The sequence below is a fragment of the Conger conger genome, chromosome 13, assembly GCF_963514075.1.
Source record: "Conger conger chromosome 13, fConCon1.1, whole genome shotgun sequence".
Classification (NCBI taxonomy): Eukaryota; Metazoa; Chordata; class Actinopteri; order Anguilliformes; family Congridae; genus Conger; species Conger conger.
In genome coordinates this window covers 30636259-30660620 of record NC_083772.1, presented here as the reverse complement: position 1 = coordinate 30660620, position 24362 = coordinate 30636259, and the positions used below count along the sequence as shown (strand labels likewise).

The 24362-nt window shown below is 44.2% G+C and overlaps 2 protein-coding genes across 6 annotated transcripts; both read left to right on the top strand.

Moving 5' to 3' along the window:
• Nucleotides 1-523: 523 nt before the first annotated feature.
• Nucleotides 524-14600, top strand: ano7 (anoctamin 7). Of its 3 annotated transcripts, XM_061217497.1 has the most exons (24): nucleotides 524-667; nucleotides 2976-3124; nucleotides 3472-3526; nucleotides 4160-4320; nucleotides 5678-5785; nucleotides 6040-6176; nucleotides 6616-6673; nucleotides 7618-7728; nucleotides 7924-8089; nucleotides 8201-8291; nucleotides 8536-8632; nucleotides 9164-9307; nucleotides 9486-9623; nucleotides 10141-10239; nucleotides 10343-10445; nucleotides 10623-10734; nucleotides 11083-11137; nucleotides 11466-11563; nucleotides 11861-12024; nucleotides 12659-12864; nucleotides 12966-13105; nucleotides 13342-13432; nucleotides 13590-13712; nucleotides 14070-14600. In XM_061217497.1, exons 2-24 carry the CDS (start codon nucleotides 3035-3037, stop codon nucleotides 14217-14219), a joined length of 2697 nt encoding a protein of 898 aa, XP_061073481.1. In that variant the 5' UTR covers nucleotides 524-667; nucleotides 2976-3034; the 3' UTR covers nucleotides 14220-14600. The 3 variants fall into 3 exon arrangements, with proteins under 3 accessions (XP_061073481.1, XP_061073479.1, XP_061073480.1); XM_061217495.1 differs by having other exon boundaries at nucleotides 7924-8291; XM_061217496.1 differs by having other exon boundaries at nucleotides 2956-3124; nucleotides 7924-8291.
• Nucleotides 14601-14968: 368 nt separating this feature from the next.
• rnf168 (ring finger protein 168) lies at nucleotides 14969-22820 on the top strand. 3 transcript variants are annotated; one of them, XM_061217376.1, is made up of 8 exons: nucleotides 14969-15273; nucleotides 15497-15580; nucleotides 17503-17894; nucleotides 18446-18513; nucleotides 18977-19147; nucleotides 19943-20034; nucleotides 20418-20493; nucleotides 21600-22820. In XM_061217376.1, the coding sequence occupies exons 3-8, from the start codon at nucleotides 17558-17560 to the stop codon at nucleotides 22278-22280; spliced, it is 1425 nt and encodes a 474-aa protein (XP_061073360.1). In that variant the 5' UTR covers nucleotides 14969-15273; nucleotides 15497-15580; nucleotides 17503-17557; the 3' UTR covers nucleotides 22281-22820. The 3 variants fall into 3 exon arrangements, with proteins under 3 accessions (XP_061073360.1, XP_061073358.1, XP_061073359.1); XM_061217374.1 differs by having other exon boundaries at nucleotides 18443-18513; XM_061217375.1 differs by lacking the exon at nucleotides 15497-15580 and having other exon boundaries at nucleotides 18443-18513.
• The last annotated feature ends 1542 nt before the right edge of the window (nucleotides 22821-24362 follow it).

Sequence of the window (24362 nt, the reverse complement as noted above, 5' to 3'; positions counted from 1 at the left end):
AATAACCGTAAGAAGATAGAGAAGTACAGAAAGGAGCTCCACCTTTATAGCAAACATCAGAAGGATCACGGGAATCCCGCTGCTTCTGTAGGACTCTGCTCAAACACACCAAATGGCGGAAGTGTCCAAGCAGTGAAAGAACGGAACGTAGCCTTACCTGTGTTTTTCAGTAATTAAGTGAATATCACCTTACCTTAGATTAATGTATCTGAATGCAAAAGCTTCCTATTCTTTGTAGTGTTGCAGTTTGTCTGGGAGACCAGTGGCTGTGCTTAGCATACAAAGAATACAACCATACTGTTTATTTACTGTATCCTGTTGGCTCCCAAGTGAAACTGTGACCACCCTTGCATTCTTTTCGGGTTTGAGCAGGTGTATTTCTATCATCTGTCAACCAACATGCGCTCTCTCCTGCCCTATCCCTCCCCCTCTCTGTGCTTTCCCTCTCTCCCTCCCTCCCTCCTCTCACTCCTTTTCTGTCTGCATTCTCCCTCCCCTTCTTTATCTCCTCTTTCAGGAAACATTCTGATACTTTTGTTCTCCTGTCTGAATTACCCAGGGATTTCCTTCTCAAGCGAGGAGAGGAGATTAATGTGGTATTAGAATCACTCAGGCCAGCCTGAATCCTCTGGAGACTGACTTAATTTAACGATCTTCAGAAGTATTGGTAAGTATTTCTTACAGGGGTTTTGGTAGAGAGAGACAGGTTCTGCAGGGAAGCAGTTGGTTGTGAAAGTATGAATGAAAGTACAGTAAAATGTTCAGTTTCAAATCCACTAGAGAGCTTACGGCCATAGTGGACTAATATAAAGTCGGAGAGAGTTAAATTAACACTGAATACTTTACTGTGTATGATTACCCTGTGTGTTTCCCATGCTTGTGAAGGAGAATACTTTTTACATGTAAGAGATTCAATATCTCTGAAAGTGTGTGGAATGCATTGGAAAAAGAAAAACACAACTGAAATATTCCCCAAGACCAATTGTAAAGCGAGGGATAGAGCACGGTAGAATATTTCTAATGCACAGTTTCTGTGTTCATTATGGTGTGCGTTTCAATTCTTTGGGCCACCTTGGGTGAGTGCGTCTCACTTGTTACATATAGAACTGCAAAAATAATCCAATAAATATAATGATAATAATAATAAGGCAGCCATCATGTGTGGTGTATTACTAAACTAGGTGTTTGATGATTAGTGAAGTGAATATTTGGTGATATGCATAGGAGCATGTTCTTGTGAGTGTTCATGTTGTGTTATTGAAATCTTGAAACTGTCAAAACCATTAAAGACACGGGGCTAAAGTATAGGGTTAGATATGACAGTGACAATAAATTGTTTAAGTAAACAAATTCACACGCAAATCACCTACTGTACTATCTATGCAATAGTGGAGGGTTAAAATGTACCATACACAAACACTCAGACTATGAGATGCTTAAAGCACTTGTGAGTGGTAGTTAGATAAACACAGTTATCTGTTATTATTAGTATACAGGAGAGATCCAAGTTGGCATTCAGCTACAGTGGCTTCAGAAACTATTCATACTTTCACTTTCTCTCACTTTATTATGTTGTTATCCCATCGATCTACGCTCAATAACCCATCATAACAAAATTAAAACATGTTTTTAGATGTTTTAGAACAGAGCAAATGTATTAAAAATAAAAAAACTTTAATCTCTCATTTACATAAGTATTCAGCGCCTTTGCCGTAGCACTCCACAGATACATCAGATACATCCTGTTTGCTTTAACTATCTAACTATCCAGTCCACCTGTTGCAAATTTAATTGATTGGACATATTTTAGAAAGGCACACACCTGTGTATATCAGGTCTCACAATTCACACTGCATGTCAGGACAAAAACCAAGTCATGAAGTCCAAGGAAATCTGTAGATCTCTGTGATAAAATTGTGGTGAGGCTTTGAGCTTTGAGTGTTCCCAGGAGCACAGTGACCTGAATAATTGTGAAATGGAAGAAGTTTGGAACCACTAGGACTCTTCCTAGAGTTGGCCCTTTCGGCCAAACTGAGGAACTGGGCAAGAAGGGCCTTGGTCAGGGAGGTGACAGAGAACCTAATGGTCGCTCTAACAGAGCTTTGGAAGTCCTCTGCAAAGATGGGAGAACCAACTGGAAGGACAACCATCTCAGCAGTACTCCATCAATCAGGCCTTTATGGTAGAGTGGCTAGAAAGAAGCCACTCTTGAGTAAAAGGCATATGAGAGCCCACTTGGAAGCATGAAGAAAAATTTAACTCTAGGCAGAACTCCAAGCACTATATTTGGTGAATACCAGGCACTGCTCATCACCAGGTTAATACCATCCCTATGGTGAAGCATGGCAGTGGCAACATCATGCTATGGGGGTGCTTCTCAGCGACAGGGACAGGTCAGAAATAAGGACAAATGCAGCCAACAGTCAACAGTTCACCTTTCAGCCCAACAATGGCACAAAGCATACAACCAAGACTACACTGGAGTGGTTTCAGGACGAGTCTCTGACTGCCCTTGTATGGCCCAGCCAAAGCGCAGACTTAAACCCCATAGAACATCTGTGGAGAGACCTGAAGATGGCAGTTCATAGACGGTTGTCACCCAATCTGACAGAGCTTGAGAGGATCTGTCAGGAAGAGTGGGATAAACTGCCCAAATCTGAGTGTGCAATGCTTGTAGAGACTCACCCAAGTTGTAATTGCTGCTAGAGGGACTTCTACAAAGTACAGAATGAAGGGTCAGAATACTGAAGGAGTTGTCACTTATTGATTTTTAATAAATTTGCATATATAAAAATATGTCTTCACTTCGTCTTTATGGGTTATTGAGTGTACTGTAGATTGATGGTCAAAAATGGCTATTTCATCCATTTAAAATTAAATCTACAACACAGTAAAGTGTGCAAAAAGTGAAGGGGTCTGAATACTTTCTGAAGCCACTCTATATGCCTACAATAGGTAAACCTTTTGTGTCCCAGGGCAGGGTGTGGCAGTTGAAGAGAGAGGAACATTAGGGAAGACACTGAACGAGGCGGCCATGATGAAGAAGCAAACCAAAGAGGACGAAGCTAATCTCATTGCCATGGCAATGCAGCCAGACCTGAACTATGGCAGCATGGTTGCTGAGGTAAGAGTGTGTGTGTGTGTGTGTGTGTGTGTGTGTGTGTGTGTGTGTGTGTGCTTGTGTGTGTGTGTGTGTGTGTGTGTAAACCCCTCCTTACCAGTGTAGGTGTCTGTGTCCTGAATCTCCTGCATGCTGTAGATTTAGGCATGGACTGACTTCCTGTTTAAGGGTGGGGTGGGGGGTGGCTGCTATTAGCACTGTTGAGCACAAAGGCAGGATGCTGAAACTGTGGGCTCAAGTCAGAGCAGAGAAACTCAGCAGCCCACTCCCAATCTATTACAAAAACACACTCCAAGAACGGACCTCTGACATGGATTGTTTTAAGAATCTTTATATGTTTGTCTCACCAGGAAAAGGTCACTGCCCCAGACAGGAACGTGTTCAGTGATGGGGTCACCCGCATTGGTGAGTTATATGAATGAGGAATGGTGGCAGTTCATATGGGTCACCCACATTGGTGAGTTATATGAATGAGGAATGGTGACAGTTCATTAGCGGGAGAGGCCACCAGGCATTAGTATTTAACACACTGATAACAGTTTTGCAAGTGCCTCTAAACCCTCTAGAGTATGATGTTAGTCTTTGGCTTACTTCCATTTGCATTTTTCAGCACTGGCTGAACGCGCCGTAATAATTCGATTTAAACCCGATTAAGGCAGGAAGTTATCATGTAAATACCTTTATCTGATCATCTTAACCAGGGTAAGCTCAAACTCAGAGTGAACATAACTTGATTAAAACAGCAAGATTCTTGCTCAATCTTTTTCCTTATTAGGGCAAGCAAATACCTTCGTTGGATTTTTTTGGGCTTTTTAAAACTGTGAATCAAGAAGTTCACCAGATAGTTACAATTCAAACTGAAACATGGCCAACACACAACACACAAGGCTAGTGTGAGGTATGGCGACGCAGTTATTAATAAAAGTTTTTTTGTTTTTTTTTACTTTATCATGGTACGTGTGTGTGTGTGTATGTGTGTGTGTGTGCATGTGTGGATGTGCATACCTGTATGTTTGTCGTGGGGCTCTCCCGGAATAGACTTTGTGTTGGCGTGGGAAGAGGATCTCACAGAGCTGAAGGATGAGAACTCAGAAGAAAAGGTGGCCCCTGCCGCTGAGGATGCTCCTGATGACTCACACAGGAAGTGGAGGGAGCACTTCCTGTCCGGGCTGCAGGCTACAGGCATCCTCCTAGAGAAGGTGGGCTCAGTCTCAGTGGGTCAAAGAGCAGGAGAACAAAAGCTCATCATGGCCTCTGTTCCATGGCTCATTATTCCCTGCTGGACTGCTCCTGTTTTGTAGATCCCAGTCCATGTAGATGGAGCCTGAAGGAGAATAATTGTGTAAATATTGATTTTATTCTTAAGCTTGGTGCTCATCAGTTACCTCAGTGTAGAACTTAAGCTTTCAACTAGAGGTCCTTTAACTTTCAGGGCACACTAGTCCATCTACCTTCAGTAAATTGTACAGAAAAACAATAACATGTATCTGAATAAAAATAAAATGTGAATCACTATGACTACTATCCTCATAGACCCAAGACATGTGGTACTCTTGCTGTTGCCTTGCTCAGAGGCAAGCAAATACTGCAAATCCCAGAGTAGTCAAATTAGTCACCCACCCTAACCTGTTTGAGTTATTAGGGATGGAAATAACCTTTATGTATGCACAACTGGGTTGTCACACAAAATAGTATTTGAACAGGTATTAGGAAAAAATACAAGAGTACCAGCACATTGCTGTTATGTTCCCAAGGCATTTTAGCATAACCAGTGGACAGTGACAATATTTTTTTTTCATTTTGTCTTCACACATAAAGGTGGTCAAATTATTCAATCAGTTAATAGTAACTATATTGATTATATTGACTTTATAATCATGTAGCAGACACTCTTATCCAGAGCAACCACCACACATGTTTCTTGCAGGATTATGATATTGGAAATAATATTTTAAAGGAAGATTGTGATGGAAACTATTTTTCACTTTTGACGTTTTATGGGTTTCTGTGGATTTTTCGTGAGAGAAATTGTGTTCCAAACTACTTTCTTTTTATAGTATATCAAACTGCAGCCTGGAAGAAACTCTTCTTTTCCCTGTGCTTCAAGGGAACAATCAAAGGACCAGACTGATGTGCAGAGCAAATAATGTGGTCTCTGCACTGCTGCAGTGACAATATGTTCTATTTTCAGGGCTTCTGTTGCAGTATAAAACACATTCAGATATCTTATACAACAGAAAATCTGCCATGTTGCACTGAATGAATCTCAATTTCTCTTGTTTACTGCAATTTAACATCTCTATGGACTGACAATACATACTGCTGAGGGTTTGTCATATCATGTGAAAAAACATTTCACCTGTATCTGCACTTTTATAGACAACTAACATTTCAGTGTAACATGCAGTCATTAAAATAGGAAAATATATTTTTATCATAAGATTTTATCATCAAACAAATATTTGATGCCTCCATATGTTCTGGAATGTGTAATGAATGTGCTTTGATGCTAATACTGTATGCTCATCTGTCTCCTTGCATGGGTCTGTCTCTTAGATGGTGGTAGAAAACAAGACGAAGCAGATCACCTATGTGCTCCTCAGCGCCCCCTGGAGTGTGTTGTGCTACTATGCTGAGGATATTAGCCTCAGGGTTCCCCTGCAGGTTAGTCAGTCACCTGAGTTCCACAGAAACAAAGATTGATAAACACAGACATTTTCACATACAAACTAGTCCTCACAGGCAAACTGGACACAAACACATGCACATGTACGCAGAGAATCATTAAAATCGACTGAAACTCTATAACACATTGAGAAGCTCTAATGTTACACTGAATGTGATGAGTAAGTATTGTACGGGGAAAACTTGACAAAGAAGATTCACGTTACTTCTTGACCAATAACAGTCTTTGACAGGTTGTGCCTCTGAAAACATGCCATTGGTCAGAAAAGATCCTTCGGAAACTGTCCATCCCAAACCTGATGGCTCAGGATGTGCCAAAACAGCCACCAGACTTCTACGCCTGCCAGTTCCGTACAAACAAACTGGACAGGTATGGGGAGGCTGGGAATGTGATTATTTTTCATTTTATAATTTATTGCCATTCATCCTTGTTGTACAAAAGCACCTGATCAATGGGAGGCTTCCGTGCCTGACCCCTGAGTGGTGCTGGCCCATTACGCAATGCTCTGTGAGGCTCTTTACATGTGAATCCTGACAGATAAATATATATATTTTTAAATATATGTGGCAGCTGATATTTAGATTCATGGAAAGCCTCTTTGGTGGGAACACATTGGAGGCAGGAGCTTTGAACAGCTGAGGCTGTACAGGCCTATGAAAGCCCATGGGCTTCTTTCTTTTTGAGCGGTGCTCCTCAAATGTTCTTTTTCTCTCTTCTCTCTCTATGTTCTCGTGTGCGTGTGTGCATATCTGTGGGTATGCATACATGTATATGTGTCCGTGTGTATCATGAACACCTGCATCTGAAGGTATTTGGGTAGTGACAATAAGGATACTTTCTTCAAGAACACCCAGAGACATGCGATCGTAAGTTCATTCAGATCTCTCCGTCTTTATCACTTCTGTTTCTATTTCAAGGAATATTCCAAAATATACTGTATATTTAATTTTTTACAATGTATGTATTCAACATTTACACAGCATTTGCACAGCTGGAGGTTGGAGTTAATGCAACGTTCCTTGATCGGGGAGCAAGGTGCATCTCACCAGTGATTCAAACCATGATTCATAATCCCAGAATGTGTAAAACTGAATCCAAAAACAGGAATACAGAAATATTTCTCTCCAGCCTCGTTGAATCTTTCTTTTCAGATACAACTGAAAATACCAAAATGAAAAATACATAATGCATCAGTTCAGTTCGGCATTTATTATATCTGTATGTATGTCTGCATGTCTTGTATTTAATATGCAAATACAGTTATACACTCAGTGGGTACATTATTAGGTATTTATTAGACTTATTTTTTAGACTTATTAAGTCTTCTGCTGCTGGAGCCTATCAGTTTGATGCGTTGTGTGTTCAGAGATGCTCTTCTGCATACCACTGTAATGTGTGGTTATTTGCGTTACATCTGCCCGCAGAAGTACTGTACTTTTTTTTTTTTGCACCATTCTCTGCAGATTCTAGAGACTGTTGTACATGGCAATCAGCAATTTCTGAGATATTCAAACCTTGTCTGGCACCAATAAACATTCCATGGTCAAAGTCACTTAGATCACATTTCTTCTCTATTCTGATATTTTGTCTGAAAAACAACTGTCCCTCTTGACTACTTTTGCATGCTTTTATGCATTTAGTTGCTGCCACATGATTGGCTGATTTGACATTTGCATTAACAAGCTGGTGTACAGGTCTACCTAATAAAGTGATCACTGAGTGTATAATTTGTGGATAAAATTTAGTGGGCCTAGTACAGGGCCTAGCAGTACTGAGGAGCAGACATGAAAGAACTTTGCCCTGCATGCAGGTCTATGAAATTCTGGCCAGGACGCCATATGGAGTAGTGGAGAGAGGAGAGGTTGGCATCGACAGACTGGTAAAAGAAAACGTCTTTTCAGCAGCATACCCTCTTCATGAGGTAAGACCCTCCCCCAGTTATCACGCCTGCACCATTAAGGCGAATGGCAACCCCCCCCCCCCCCCCCCCCCTCCATATGGTACGAGAGCAACTTGAGCTGCTTGACCTTGGTGGTCAAGGATTACTGTAGCCTACAAATCTTTGCTGTTATACTGAAAACACTCATCACACCCCCCACACCCCACTGTCTCCCAGGGTCCATTAGAGATACCAGACGAGGATGCAGACCCACAGACCTTGAGCGTGCGCCAGATTCTCAACCACTACTGGGCACCCTGGGGCCGCTGGAAGAAGTACCAGCCCCTGGACCACATTCGCCTGTACTTCGGGGAGAAGATAGCGCTGTATTTCGCCTGGCTGGGTACAGTGTTTTCTGAATGCTGCCACTACAAATACTCAAAGCTTACAGTGCCTGGACCTCCTTGTTTATATTATGTTCTCTTTTGGATCTCTCTTGCCCCTGTTCCCTCAGGATTCTATATAGGTTGGTTGTTGCCTGCGTCTGTGGTGGGAATAGTAGTGTTCCTGTTTGGAATATGGCTTATGGTTACTGATGTGCCAGCGTGAGTATGGCATACTTCGTGTTTGTGTGTGTGTGTGTGTGTGTGTGTGTCTTATTGAAGAACGTAGCAAGGGAAAAAAGTTGTAGGCTGCTGCAATATAATGAAGTGATGAAGAAGTGATGACTGTCATTAACATTGTACCACCATGCGAAATCTCAGTACCACTTGAAATGCCACACACCACAATTATGAATAAACAGTGGCCATCCTGTAGCCCCTAAAATCTATCTCTTCTGTTTCATAGTAAGGAGCTTTGTAGCAGTGGAGGCACCTACGTAATGTGTCCTCTCTGCAATGCCTGTACCTACTGGAACCTCTCCAGCATCTGTATGACCTTCAAGGTGTGTGGAACGCATGTGTGCAGAGCCATCTGTGTGTGTGTGTGTGAATGAGTGTGTGAGAGTGTGTGTGTGTGTGAGTGTGTGTCTGTGTGTGTGTGAGTGTGTGTGTGTGTGTGAGTGTGTGCCTGTGTGTGTCTGTGTGAGTGTGTGTCTGTGTGTGTGAGTGTGTGAGTGTGTGTGTGTGTGTGTGTGAGTGTGTGTCTGTGTGAGTGTGTGAGTGTGTGTCTGTGTGTGTGTGAGTGTGTGTCTGTGTGTGTGTGTGTGTGAGTGTGTGAGTGTGTGTGTGAGTGTGTGTCTGTGTGTGTCTGTGTGAGTGTGTGAGTGTGTGTGAGTGTGTGTGTGTGTGAGTGTGTGTCTGTGTGTGTGTGTGTGTGTGTGTGTGTGTGCATGTGTCATACAGTTTGACATACTTTACTCTGAGACATGAGTGCCAATTATTAGGTGTGGTTTCTCCTGTGTGTGCATGCGCTTACAGTATGTCTATGTGTGTGATATGGGGTTTTAGTGTATGTTTCTGTCTTTTTCATAAAGGCAGGGTTGCTATTTGACCATGGAGGGACAGTGTTCTTCAGCATTTTCATATCTCTGTGGGCTGTAGCCTTTCTGGAATACTGGAAGCGCACCAATGCCGTACTGGCTCACCGCTGGGACTGCACCAACTTTGAAGAGACTGAGGTGGGGAGAGACCAGAAACAACTTTGCCAGCTTTTCTATGTTTAATCAGTGTGAAAGCTACGTTAAAGGATGTGGTGGCAGTACAAATCATGCAGAGAAATTGGACTATCATCAGGAAGTGTTCGTAGCTGGGCAGTCAAGTGTATACCCATACACATGTGATCTCTCCGTAACCCAGGAACGGCCAAGGCCAGAGTTCTGTGCCTTAGCACCCATGACCATGCGCAATCCTGTGACGGGGGCAGAAGAACCCTACTTCCCCGAGAGCAGCCGGTTAAGACGAACCATCACCGGCTGTATGGCCATCATCATCATGGTGAGACCTTCCAGTTCTGACATCATCACTCTGAGACAGCATTCATTGAACTAAATTCATATAAATTATCTAAATTGTCACCCTTATCATGTGTATGAATGGGGTCACAAACATTTTTTACTTTTTTTGATTTTGACTAAATCTGAGAAAAACAGATGTAACAGTTTGGCTGCACAGCACAGGGTTAGTACATAAACAACCACCCTGTAATAAAGGCTGTGACACTAGTACTTCCTTTGTCTGATTGGCTTTCCAAACATATTTTGCTACATTGCATTTATCATCAGCACACAAAAATATTTTGTACTGAAAGTCACTGTTTTTTGGACACCGGCAGTAGACAGTTTTGTTAGATAGTCAGTCAGATAAAAATCCATCTTCTTCATTTGCCAGCGCAAGCCATTCGGGTGTCATGTTCCATGTCCATCATTGTCCTCAACAGTGATAAATATCTGACACCATCACATTGAGACTCAGGGCTTCTCTCAGGACTCAGTGGAATGTTTATGTCTCGCAGATTATAGTCGTCTTGATCTTTCTGGTGGGCGTCATCATATACAGAAGCATTATGCACATCCTCATCGCAAGGTCCAAAAATGCCTTCTTCATCTTCTCTGTGAGTCTCCACTCAACTGTGAGAAATAAAATCACATACATTGATTTTTGTGGGATACTCTTCTCAGCATGCATTGAGTCTGCTGGTCTATGTCTCCTTCTAGGCTGGGAAGATAGCCAGTATCACAGGTTCCATGCTCAACCTAATGGTGATCATGATATTGTCTCGAGTGTACGTCTCCTTGGCCCGAGTGCTGACACACTGGGGTGAGTGGGGGGGGTTGTTGCACTACACATGAAAGGCAAACTGGAGCATGTACACATGCTTTCACAAAGACACACATATGTATACCGTCCCTCTCTCTCTCTCTCTCTCTCTCACACACACATGCACATACACAGACACACACAGTGCTGCATTGACTGTTGTCTCTCGCCCTCTAGAGATGCACCGCACTCAGACTAAATATGAGGACGCTTTTATCCTGAAGGTCTTCATATTCCAGTTTGTCAACTTCTATTCAACTCCCATCTACATTGGCTTCTTCAGGGGCAGGTGAGTCACTCAGGCCAGGCCAAGAGCAGCACAGCCAAAACTAAAATGAGGCTGTTGTCCCCCCCTCCCCCCCTTCTTTATCCATTACCCCGTACCAGACAAAAAACCCTACCCCCAATACACAAAACATCAAGCAACATGTCACAGCAGAAACAGCAACACCAAGTGGGACAAAGCAAGACATTAAGAGGCCACTGACTCCAATGGAGTTTTCTTCATGTCCTTGCTGGTAAATGTGAAGCCATGTTCAGATCTTATTGCATTTTCTCTGTGGTGTGTGACTGATTCCAGTCATTGGTTTGCCTTAGCACAGCCTTCATCAGACCTGTTTGTGACATTGGTTCCCAGGTTTGTCGGTTTCCCAGGAAATCATCGAACCATCTTTGGAATAATACCTGAGGACGTGAGTGACTGAACAACCCCTACCATGGCGCTGTCGTGCAAGGTGTATTCGGTCAGACTGTCTGCCAGTCTGCATGTTTCTTTGTCTGTAGCCTGGATAGCATGATGTCTCTCTTGTATGCCACATACATAGGAACAGTGCGTCGTGAGTTTTTTATTCATCCTTTATTTATCCTGGTGAGTCCCATTACTTAAAATGTTTCTTTCTGGTCATCCCATATATCATAATGTAGCAGGAATGTTAGCTTTTCTTTTAGGAACAAAGTTTTAAAAACAAAGGAAGGTGTATGTGTATAATGTCTGTACCATATATGGTATGTCCCCCACAGTGTGATGCTGGGGGCTGTCTAATCGAGCTTGCACAGGAGCTGGTAGTCATCATGGTGGGAAAACAGCTCATCAACAATGTCGAAGAATTTGTGTGTCCGTGAGTTCACCAGTTTCCATCTTTTTTCTTTCTCCTTCCTGCCATCTTCCTCTTGTTCCATCTATACCAACCCTCTCTTTCTTTAGCCTCCAACTCTTCATCCCCCTGTCTTTATTCTCTCCCTTTAGCAATATTAGTGTCCATATCCTTCCTTTTCCGTCACTGTACATAAATTGAGCCAATCCCTTTGAGGTTTCTGATTCTTATATTCTTTCCCACATGTCATTTGTACCCCCCTTCTCCCTTTCTCTCTCTCTCTCGGTCGGTTTCTCTCTCTCTCTCTTTCTCTCTCTGTAGAAAGTTGAAAAGCTGGTGGAAAAAGCGTCAGTTCCGCCAAAGTGAGGAGAGTGACAATGAGCTTGAGGGTGGTGATGAGGGGCAGGGGAAGAGCACTCCCCCCTGGGAGACCGATTACACGCTGCTGCGGTGTGAGGGATTGTTCAGTGAATATCTGGACATGGGTGAGTGAGAGGCACTCCTGCCTGACACAGCGAGCTCTGAGAGTTCATTTAGCCATTTACAGGTATCAGGTCGCAGTGCATTTTACAGTTGCACTGACTTTGAGGCAGTGCATTTTACAGTTGCACTGACTTTGAGGTACAAGCATAGGTCTGTCTCAAATCTTTTCAAAGTATCAGTGTAAATCACTGAGAAATGTTGTGGTTCATTGGCATCAAAGGTTCTGTGCTGAATGTAGGTCAGGGTGCTCACTTCAAAATGTGTACAATTAAATTACATTGTACCTCAAGCAAATATGACATGTGACCCCAGCTCATACAAACACACCTGTGTTCCAATAATGTGCGCTCTATGCTCTCATAGGAATGAGATATTAATGTTACTATTGCTATTAATATACTCAGTGTGTAGCTGTGCTATCTGTGTCAAGCTAATTGGTAAATTCAGTTGATTGCACCCAAAAAATAAATTCCCATGATTGCATGCATATACAGTAGTAGCTGTAATTATTTAATATGTCAACATGTGATGATCATGTAATACCACCTGTCTAGGTGTACTGTAAGTCATCAATTTACCATTGATGATTTCTCATGCTTCCCGTATAATCTCACAAACTCTGTGTTTTTGCTGTAGTGATACAGTTTGGATTTGTCACCATCTTTGTGGCGGCAATCCCACTGGCACCCCTCTTCGCCCTTCTCAACAACTGGATAGAGTTGCGTCTGGATGCTCAAAAGTTTGTGCGTGAGTACCGAAGACCCGTTGCTGAGCGTGCCCAAGACATTGGACTCTGGTTGAACATCATGCAGGTCATGGCCAGCCTGGCAGTCATCAGCAATGTGAGAAACACTTTGATCATGTTTACCCCAAAAAGTCAAAGAGGCACCTGAGGACATTGGTCAGACAACTGACACCCTGTAACTTCCTGTCTCGGTCCCAGGCCTTCCTGATCGCCTTCACCTCTGACTTCCTGCCACGGCTCTACTACCGCTACACCACTGAAAGAAGTTTGAATGGCTATGTCAACTTCACCCTTTCCATTGCCCCAGACACCTTTGCCAAGAACCACACCCAGTGCAGGTAACACCACACTTTCTGCAGGTACACCTTGTCCCGGTACAGCAATACTGAGGATCAGTAAATATACTGTGCCAATTGCAGGTAGACCCACTCATTTTGTATATGGTCACACTCCCAGAAGGTGGTGTTACCAGTTTGTATTACCAAGCTGCAATGCCACTCACAGCGCTTTTCTTGACAATACACAAAAGACATTTTCAAACTGTTTATAGATCACCTATTGTTTAAACACACAGGTTTCGAGGCCACAGAGATCATAATGGAAGCCTGACACCTGAATTTTTCCAAATTCTTGCTATTCAATTGGTTTTTACCATCATATTTGAGGTGAGTTCCACATTTACTAAAATGACAACTCATCTAATAGCATCATACTCAGTCTCACAGTGTTAAGCCGATGTAAATCAACCAGTTGACTGACTTTCTGATTTTTCATTCCTACCCTGCTCCGCTGCTCTCTCTCCCTCTTTCTTTCACTCTCTAGCATGTGGTGTTCTCTATAGGGAATTTCATTAACATGATCATTCCTGATATTCCGGAGGAAGTGCAAATCACAGTAAAGACAGAGCACTACATGGCCAAGGAGGCACTGGCTGAGAGAAACCAGGTGAGCAAAGCAGCATCGCACATGTGATCTGGATCCCACAGACCAATTATAACATATTTAACATTTTCTCACTCTCTCCCTCTCTGTTCCTGTTTATTTCATTACACCTTTTTTGGGCGGCCGGTAGCGTAATGGATAAGGTAAATGACTGGGACCAGCAAGGTCGGTGGTTCGATGGCCGGTGTAGCCACAATAAGATCCACACAGCCATTCGGCCCTTGAGCAAGGCCCTTAACCCTGCATTGCTCCAGGGGAGGATTGTCTCCTGCTTAGTCTAATCAACTGTACGAGCATCTGCCAAATGCCATTAATGTAATGTAATGTATGTTCTTCTTCCCCCCTATCTTTGACTTATAGACCATGGGAAGGACCGGTTTACTTGAAGAGAAGGAGAAAGAGGGGTCTGAACTGAGGCGACGACATAAACCTGAGGCCTCCAGTTCTTTACCACAGGACACTGACTCTCCACCTCCCGTACTAACCTCTGTCCACGAGGAACAAGATTGAGCCCCTCACTGACCCCAGACCTCTGAACCCCGGACCACTGAACCCCAGAGTGCTGAACCCCAGAGTGCTGAACCCCATGGGTGCTGCAGGGTAGAATCTAGAGTGGCTGGGTAGCTGGTTCATGATGCATATGTTTACATTGGAAGATTGGAGGAATACCAATAAAAGCAAAGCAATATTCACTGTCTGAGGATGAAAATTATTCAGTCACCTGAATATTAATTATACTTTATATATATGTTTTGCCCTGGTGGTCAGATGCTGCAGCTATATTTGTTATTCCTTGGTGCAATATACTACTGAGTGGTGGAATTCTCTTTTCCTTCTAGGATATGCAGTATGTAACCAAGCAAGGTGTTGACATTTTGCTATTATTTTAGCTTTAGCCATTGTTTTTATTATGAAAAGTTATTATAACGATGTCACCTTGTTGTTTTCAAATAACAATAAATTCATTTAAATGAGGGAAAATTGGTATCGACATGCTTTTGTTTGCCCCAAAATGTTGAAAGCCTGATTAATGTTTATTCATTTGCATGCTCATAATACGTCGTGTGAGGAATACTGTATTGAATACATTCTGAAGTACGACAGTGTTGGAGTGGACCACAGTAAGCTCTTCACTTGTCCGGTCAAAGTGTAGTCATAGATTCATTGCGTTTGAATGTACTATTTTGAATGTACTATTTTGTACGCATGAGCAGTACAACTGAGCGGCAGAACAAGCGCTTGCGCAGTGCGTTCAATCATAGTCTAGAAAAGGTTTCCTGGGATATCACTTGTTTTTCGGTTATCCGTAGCTAGCTATTCAATTGAAAAAAATAAACAATATACATTCTAGCAATATTATAAGGCAGTTCAGGAGTCTAATCGGTCAAATACATATCTCGTTAGTTGCTATGATTTGTTTGTTAACTTTTCACTGTTGAACTGTTGATTATTGTAGCTAGCAAGCTAGCTAAGTTAGTTAACTTGCGTTGGTTGTTAGCTGACCAGCTAGCTAATGCAAAGGCGCGCGAGTCATTGAAAACAACGAGGCCGAGGCGGCTTGAGGGTAAGAAGGTGTTTCTAACAAGCTTGTGTACTGTTGAGTCATTACACTGGGATCTAGCCAAGTATATGCGTATATGTTTTAGCTGCTACGTTTGTTATTGCAGATTACTCGACTTGTTTGTCAGGTATGTTAAACAAGCTAACTTAGCGAGGTGCCGTACCGTGGCTAGCTAAAGTGTTGGCTTCTTTTCGGTGACCAGTGACGCCTAGCCATTGCCTTTGAGTCTTTGGGGTTGGATTCGTCTGGAGTTCATGCCATTTCTATGACGGTTGTAACGCGCCCCATTCATTCAGCGAAGCGGATTAAGGTATTTTCTTTGAGCAGCCTAACGTTAAATGTGGTATGTATGCCCAGCTAGTGTATTAATCACAAAAACTAAATGTTAAGTCAACTGTTTGCATTTGCTGAAAGCCTCAAAAGACGGGAAATTAAATTGATCAGGCCCTACGCTAACATCTGCCTGCTCTCCATCAAGGTATCAGCACAGATCTCTGACAACTGCTTCAGCCATGTATACTGTCCATTGTACGTCAAACAACAATGTATTCACCACTGGGCAGATTGTTTAATACTGTAGAGTATAGGGTGTATATTGCTATGATCTCATTCATATATGCCTTCTGTATGTCATTCTGGATAAAAGTGTTGCAGCAGGTATATCCATCCATCCTTTATCTTATCCGCTTATTTTGAACAGGGTTGCAGGGGGGCTAGAGCCTATCCCAGCATACATTGGCATTGGCATACATTGGCACACCATTCACTCACACACTCATACCTATGGGCAATTTAGACTCTCCAATCAGCCTAACCTGCATGTCTTTGGACTGTGGGAGGAAACCGGAGTACCCGGAGGAAACCCACACAAACACGGGGAGAACATGCAAGTCCACACAGAGAGGCCCTGGCCGACTGGGATTCAAACCTAGTATTCAAACCTTGCTGTGAGGCGGCAGCGCTACCCACTGTACCATCTGTGCCACCAATAAATGTTATTTTGTATGTAATATATACAATTTATTTTGTATCTGTGCTGCCATGTTAATGCTATGCAAATACTTGGGTATAAATTAGTCTTCTGCACAAACTGAATATAAACTACGGGGCTGTAGCATGTTGTCTAATATCTGTGCTGATACCTTGATGGAGAGAAGGTTGATGTTGCTGATCAGTTTAATTTCTTTTGATGTAGGCACCTGTATAACATTCTGTACAGATAAGATTCTTTCAAAAAGAATTCAATGAAAGGTCCTAAATAAACTATACATTACATTTTAGTAATTTGGCAGGATAGTTAAAACTGCATCACTTCAGAGATCTAGAACTGCAGGACAGCGTCGGCTAAGACAAATCAGGGAGGTTGTTCCAAGCATGTTTTTATGTAAAATGTAGTAAATTGCTCACAGTAATGTGTTAATTTTTTTAATTAAATACAAAAATGTCTCTGTAAAATTAAATCTTTTGGAAAATGAATATTTGGAAATCTCAAATGTGTTCTTTTATACTAACACACACAAAAAAATAAACATATATATGATAAAGTCTAGGGTGCCTAAGACTTTTGCACAGTACTGTGTATATGTATATGTATATATATATATATATATCTAAATACAAAATTAGATAAAAATGTGCAGATTAATTATTAGATTTCCAACTTAAATGTGATCTTGAAACCACCTTTCAGTTATAATGTATGCATACAGTTGTGATTTAAGCACTCACTGAGCACTTCATTATCCACATCTTGTGGAATCCATGCCATGAAGAATTAAAGCTGTTTTGAGAGCAAAGGGAGGTCCTACCCATTGGTATAGCATTCCTAATAAAGTGCTCAGTCACTATGTATTCCTTCCTCATATTCATCTTCAATTCCTTTTTCCTTTTAATTTTTCCTCCCTCCTCAGCCTCATGCTCCATTAAAAAAAAAAAAAAACCTGTCCGCAAACCAAAATTTGTAATCCAAAAACATATAAGAATTGGTCATAAACCAAAAATCCGTCAAATTCAATACTTGTGTCAACTTCTCCACCTTCAACTCCAACCGTTACAATACGTGGTCATGCACGTCTCAGGCAAGTGAATTCCCAGAAGAGGGCTCTCTGAAACCCCCGTCGCCCAGAGAAGCCTAAGACGTGCCACGCCATTGGTCTCCAAACGCAACCGCTGCACAGTAACGCGGACAGAGCCGTGATGTTTGCTGTGGCCTTTGGCTCATTTTCCCTGCAGGCGTGTGGAGGAGCCCCCGTCTGACAGCCGTACAGGCAGAGCTGGGTAAAGCTCCATGGCTCCGGCCTCTGAGACGGAGGTGGACGTGGGGGAGGGGGGCAGTGAGAAGGCTCTGTCTCAAGCTGACTGCATCTGCCCCGTGTGCCTGGAGATCTTCGTGGAGCCGGTGACGCTGCCCTGCGCCCACACCTTCTGCAAGCCCTGCTTCCTGGAGACGGTGGACAAGGCCAACCTGTGCTGCCCGCTGTGCCGGCGGCGGGTCTCCACCTGGGCGCGGCTCCACGGCCGCAAGAAGACGCTGGTCAACATGGAGCTGTGGAGCCGCCTGCAGGAGGCCTTCCCCACGCAGTGCCAGCGCAGGATCAGCGGCCAGGACGCCGGGGAGCTGGCCAGTGAGTGTGCCTGTCTCTGTCTCTGTCCTTCTCTCTCTCTCTCTCTCTCTCTCTCTCTCTCTCTCTCTCTCTCTCTCTCTCTCTCTCTCTCTCTCTCTCTCTCTCTCTCTCTCTCTCTCTCTCTCTCTCTCTCTCTCTCTCTCTCTCTCTCTCTCTCTCTCTCTCTCTCTGCCTCTCTCTCTGCCTCTCTCTGCCTCTCTCTCTCTCTCTCTGTCCATCTCTATGTCTGTGCCTGTCTCTCTCTTCCTGTCTCTCTGGGTCCCCCTCCATGTGCTCCGGTCTTTTTAACCATTTTTTAATCTGCCGTGTTTCCCATGTTTTATTGGTTACTTTGGCAGGGTTATACCAGATACTTTGTCAAAATGTACTTATTTGCTACATGGTAGATAACTGTTGGAACTCAGTTGTTGTTAAGGTGAACGATGGAAAACAGCGCAGTGACATTGATATGGAACATTCTAAATGTCTGACATCTGAGATACTAATGTGTCTGTGTGTGCCTGATGGAATGTGATAATGCGTCTAATGTGTTGATGCTCTGTCCTCAGCAGTGGCCTCCACACCCAGAGTGAGCCCACCAGGAGAGGTGCGCAGGGAGTACGAGGACCAGATCAGTAAGGTGTGTGTGTGTGTGTGTGTGTGTGTGTGTGTGTGTGTGTGTGTGTGTGTGTGTGTGTGTGTGTGTGTGTGTGTGTGTGTGTGTGTGTGTGTGTGTGTGTGTGTGTGTGTGTGTGTGTGCCTGTGTGTGTGTTCTTGTCACTGTTTGAGGCTTTGTTTTTCTCCGTGTGCTCACTCTTGGGCAGTTCAGCCCAGGCATTTTTAAATCATCTTTGTGGCCATCTTCTTTAAAAAGCTCAGTTGGGGTGTCTCGGTGGCGCAGCCTGCAGAGCACTGACCGCATGCTCATTGCGAGCCGCGACGTCAACGGTTCGAATCCGACCGTCTGACAATTTGTCGCATGTCTTTCCCTCTCTCTCGCCTCTCTCGCCCTGTCTCTATATACTGTCCAATAAAGCTGAAAAAGGCCGAAAAAAGATCTTGGGTCGTGGGTCAGGCTGGTGTCTGTGTGTCATGTGACTCAGCTGGCGGAGGAGAAGCGGGCCCTGGAGGACGCGGAACGGCGGGCCAGTGAGGAGTACATCCAGAGGCTCCTGGCGGAGGAGGAGGAGCGCCGGGCGGAGGAGCGGCGGAGGCTGGAGGAGACGCAGCTGGAGGAGGACGAGAGGCTGGCCCGGCTACTCAGCCAGGAGCTGGTGAGACACGTCCTCCAGACCGCCACTCCCTTGCCAACGCGCTCACCCTGTTGAGGCTTAGACTGCTCTACATGCGTGGCTGCATGCGTGGCTGCATGTGTGGCTGCATGCGTGGCTGCATGCGTGGCTGCATGCGTGGCTCAACTTTGATTGTACAGGGGTCATAGGTCAACACCAATGCCTACAGCCTTCAGCTCCTGCCTCTGAAGTGAGTGGAGCTGGGTCTGTTGTGTGCTTGGATGGGAATGGCAATGGCCAATAGGGGGCGCACATGCCTTTTGGATGCAGCTAACTCAATGCTGCAGGGCAGTGTTATTAGGAGTTGCGATGCAGGGAACTCAGTCCTGAAAGGCAGTGTTGTTAGGAGTTGAGATGCAGGGAACTCAGTCCTGAAAGGCAGTGTTGTTAGGAGTTGAGATGCAGGGAACTCAGTCCTGAAAGGCAGTGTTGTTAGGAGTTGAGATGCAGGGAACTCAGTCCTGAAAGGCAGTGTTGTTACGAGTTGAGATGCAGGGAACTCAGTCCTGAAAGGCAGTGTTTTTACGAGTTTTGATGTGAAGAACTCAGTGCTGCAGGCCGGTGTTATTAGGAGTTGCTGTCCTTTGAATGAAACACTATCTGAAGATCCTGGCTCACTATGGAATATTGTGCTTAAAGAGTAGGGATCCAGACCCTGGAATGTCGTTTCCCCTCTGCTCAGAGTTACAGCTACACTATTCTGCATGCCCTACTCGCCTTGCTTTCTAGTTACTGTAAGAGATATGCTTTATATATCGTGCGTATTGTATCCTTCAGAATTCCACTCCGATGTCTGAATCTCAGAGAAACGTCCGCCCGGCCGAGAGCACCTCCACCAAGAAGAAGAGCAGTGCTGGAGACATAGAGAGGTGAGGGGCTGTGTTGTGTTGTGTGTTGTGTTTGAGCTGTTGTGGCGCTGTGTTTAATGTGTATTGCATTGTTGCATTTTGATACATTGATTTTATGGTGTTTTGTTTTATGGAAATTTCTTAAATGGGAGTTAAAGCATTTCACATCTGAACTTCTGTGAATGAGCCATTTACTACTTTCCCTATTTTATGAGCTATGTTCTACTCCAGTGCTACTGTCGTGGTGTACGGTCATGTTGAAGGCAGTGTCTCAGGCCTATGCGTTCTGTTGCTTTGCTAAGTCGTTGCAGTCTGCTTTGTTGTGAAGGCTTGGGGTGCAATCCTGCCCGGTTAGCATTACGGGTTTAGCTGATTGCTCTCTATGTTCTGTGTTGCCTCTTCAGGTTTTTGTTGCCTCTTCCGCTGAGGTCCCCCAACAGCACAGAGAACAGTCCCTGTTCCAGTCTTACTGCCAACAAGGTACAAATACACACATGTACTCACTCACACTCACATACACACTCTCACTCTCTCACACACACACACACACACACACACACACACAGTCATACACGCATGCGCAAACATACAAAAAGTTCATAATGCACACTGATGAGACTCTAGAAACTTCATGGACCAAGAACATGAACTGCATCACTTTGAATAATGTTTAATTCTAAACCTTCATTCATTTATGGTGCAAATTCCCATGATAATTCAGTAGTTTGTTTATTCTTTCACAGGTCATTTTACCCCCCTGATTGATCTTGGTGACATAGTGTTGGTTCATGTAATCAGGGCTCTTTTGTTCATGGCAGAGCGAGGCTCTCTTTCCTGAAAGACATGGCTGGCTTTGCAGGCCACTCCTGTCTTAATGTGTCTGACATTGGTTTGAACTTTCAAGAAATTCTATGTTCTCTACTGTACACAGTCCTGAGAGGCGGCCTGTAGCGTAGTGGTTTAGGTCAATGACTGGGACACGCAAGGTCGGTGGTTCTAATCCCGGTGTAACCACAATAAGATCCGCACAGCCGTTGGGCCCTTGAGAAAGGCCCTTAACCCTGCATTGCTCCAGGGGAGGATTGTCTCCTGCTTAGTCTAATCAACTGTACGTCGCTCTGGATAAGAGTGTCTGCCAAAATGCCAATAATGAGAGAGTGTACATTGAAAGATTACATGGAAGCTGAATTTCTATAAAATAGGTATCCACCCATTTGCCTGAATACGTCTTTCAAAACAACTGCTGTCATTTGTGTAGAAGTTTTACTAATCATTGTTATTGGGAAATATGTAAATCTTTGTGACTATTGGCACATTAACTCATTAGATCTGTAACTGCTTAGGTTTTTCAGTGAGTCACTTAAACTTTTGTTCAAATTAAATATTGGCTATTGCTTCTTTTAATGCCAGTAAAGTTCAAAAGGTCTTAATTAGCCTTAATGCGTTTAATGAGTATGCAAGAGGATTTCATCCGTGTAGCAGGCAAGACACTGTTGAGCCTCTATTGGATAAACGTACCCACTCCACTTTCAGTAAGGGGAAGGAGTTTGAGGCCTGCTTCTGAACAGGTGAATGTTCTTTTCAAGGAGAACATCCTGGTGCTCCCGTCGCCCGCGGCGTCCGAGGAAGCGCCGATGCCCGCGCTCGACTTCTGCGGAAACGAGCCGGGCGCCCGCTCCGACCCGGAGGACGCGGAGCCCCTCCCATCCGGCTCGTCTCGCGCCCAATCGGAGCTGGACGGGTGGACGAGGGGAGGGGCCTCGGGCAAGAGGAAGGGCGGGGAGCTGGACTGGGGCCGAGGCAAGCGGCCCCGCGCCCCTGCGGGCTGCCTGAGCGACTCCCCGCTGGTGTGCGAGATGCTGCAGGAAGAGGAGGCCCTGTTCTGCCGCCGGCAGCAGGAGGAGAGCGACCGGCAGCTGGCCCAGCGGCTGCAGCGGCAGCTGGACCAGGAGGAGGTGCAGCGCGCCGTCAACCGCAGCAAGGGCTCCGCGGACGAATACCCGCTCCGCGAGAAGGCCGAACCCGGGGCCTCCTCCCGGGGGCGCTGCTCCACCCCCGCGCCCAGGGAGCTGAGGAACAGGGCCAAGCGGCAACTGTCCAGCACTTCTAAAGAAAGACAGACCCCCCGCAGGAGCCCCAGCGGCCCCGCCCCCGTCTCCAGCCCCGGGCCCTGCAGCACTGGCCCCGGCCCCGGCCGCAGCAGCGCCTTGCAGAAGGGCAGCAAGCAGACCACGCTCACAGAGATGTTCCCCAGCCTGGCCAGCTGAGCCCTGCGCTCCTCCCTGCAGTGTCTCCCGCCCTGCATGTTCTCTGGAGATTTCGGTTCATTATTTAGTTTTTAGTTAAAATCCTGGGTTTAATGAATTGAAATGGAATTGACTTGGACCTTGTCGCCTCCCCAGTTTGGATGCATTTCATAATGTGCCTTCTGTTGAGACATTCATGTAGGGTTGATTTCGCTGCAGGCGCTGGATATGACTGACAGAGGACGCTGTTGTACAAGTGCAAGGAATGGACCTGCTTGCTCGGTGAGGACTCGCACTAACCAGGCACGCACGAGGCCAGAACTACTGCTGTGAATGACATTTCAGTTCTGTGGAACCGTTCTCACCACTGTGCCACTAGGGGCATTGTGGCCTAGCACTACACAATTTCCCAGAGTTGAGATTACATTTGCAATCGATTGATGTTTGAATTCAGAGGGGAAGACATGAGATAGGTTGGTCGGGAAAGGCAAGATATTACTCATGGGTATTTGTACTTTTCTTTGTTTTGTTTTTTGAATAAACAAAGTTTGCGGCAAAAAATGCACGTTGTTACTTTGTTTTCGTTACATATTTTTTTAATTCCATAGGTTCTGTTCAGAAGTGTTGGTGTGGTAGTTATTTATTAGGTATTCAAAACTAATTTGTTCCGCAAGGTCGTGGACATTGAAGAGACTATGGGGCTAACTGTTAGTGTACTGTACCCTTGATACTCTGGCTGCTGCAATCTGCCAAGTACAATATCCCACAGGTTTATTAAACATTCCCTCGCTCCACATCTGGCATGTGGACAATATACTGGCAGGATATACCTTTTATCGGTAGCCAAGTATGCATTACACATTGGTGGTGCTTTAGAGGAGCCAGCACCTTTCATCATGAAGCGGGTCCTGTCCCACAATGGTCTGTTACCGATTCAGAGGAAGATGATCCCATCGGTGTGGCTGTGTGCGGTGCCTGGTCTGTTGATGCTTTGTTTTTGTTGCCGAAGATTTCGTCATTTCAAAGAAGAGCTACGTGTGGCACATCCGCCTGTATTAGGAAATCATCTCGGTTTCAGTTCATCTGGCTTTTTAGATGATGCATATACTACCAGCCAAAAATTCACACCATGAGACTATTTTGGGTTGTGACTTTGCAAAATTGTTTACGTACAGAAATCTGACCGCAGGGTCATAAATCACGCCACCAAGTTGGGTTTTTTTATTTTATTTTTATTTTTACAAATGGTCACAATATGTCACCCTTGGGTTGGACCGTTTAGTCACAGACTGCGGCCCTGTTGTATACTTTGCAGTTTAGTCAATGATAGACAAAAAGACCAATTCCAGAATCTAATACGTTCATAAACCTCATGAACATAAAGTGAGTATGTTATGATGAATATATGAATTACTGGTTTCCCATTTTATTCAAGCATGGAATTTCTGAGTGTTGAAATTTTATTCAACTCCTGGAGCAAGAAAGGAACTGCATGTGCCTGCTTTCTATTGTTTCAGTCCTCTGCATTAATGTAGGACGCATGGCATCGTTACAAAACCTGCAAGAGGAGCGTCCCTACACTCTAAACATATCAATAAATCTATAGCCAAGACAATTCATTCAATATTTTGAATACATGCAGAAATCACTTAAGAAGGTTCTTCAAGCAACGCCTAGGATGCTTAGGAGAACCCTTTACAAAGGTTAAAATATAAATTGGTGACAGGTTCATTTTTTCTTTAATTTCAAAGACAAGCTACGTGTGGCACATCCGCCTGTATTAGGAAATCATCTCAGTTTCATTTCATCTGGCTTTTTAGATGATGCATATACTACCAGCCAAAAATTCACACCATGAGACTATTTTGGGTTGTGACTTTGCAAAATTGTTTACGTACAGAAATCTGACCGCAGGGTCATAAATCACGCCACCAAGTTGGGTTTTTTTATTTTATTTTTATTTTTACAAATGGTCACAATATGTCACCCTTGGGTTGGACCGTTTAGTCACAGACAGGTTCATTTTTTAAACCTTTTTAGAGTGTAAAAAGCAATAGTAGAGAACCGTATATTAATGGAAGCTGTTCAACTGCGTATCAACAA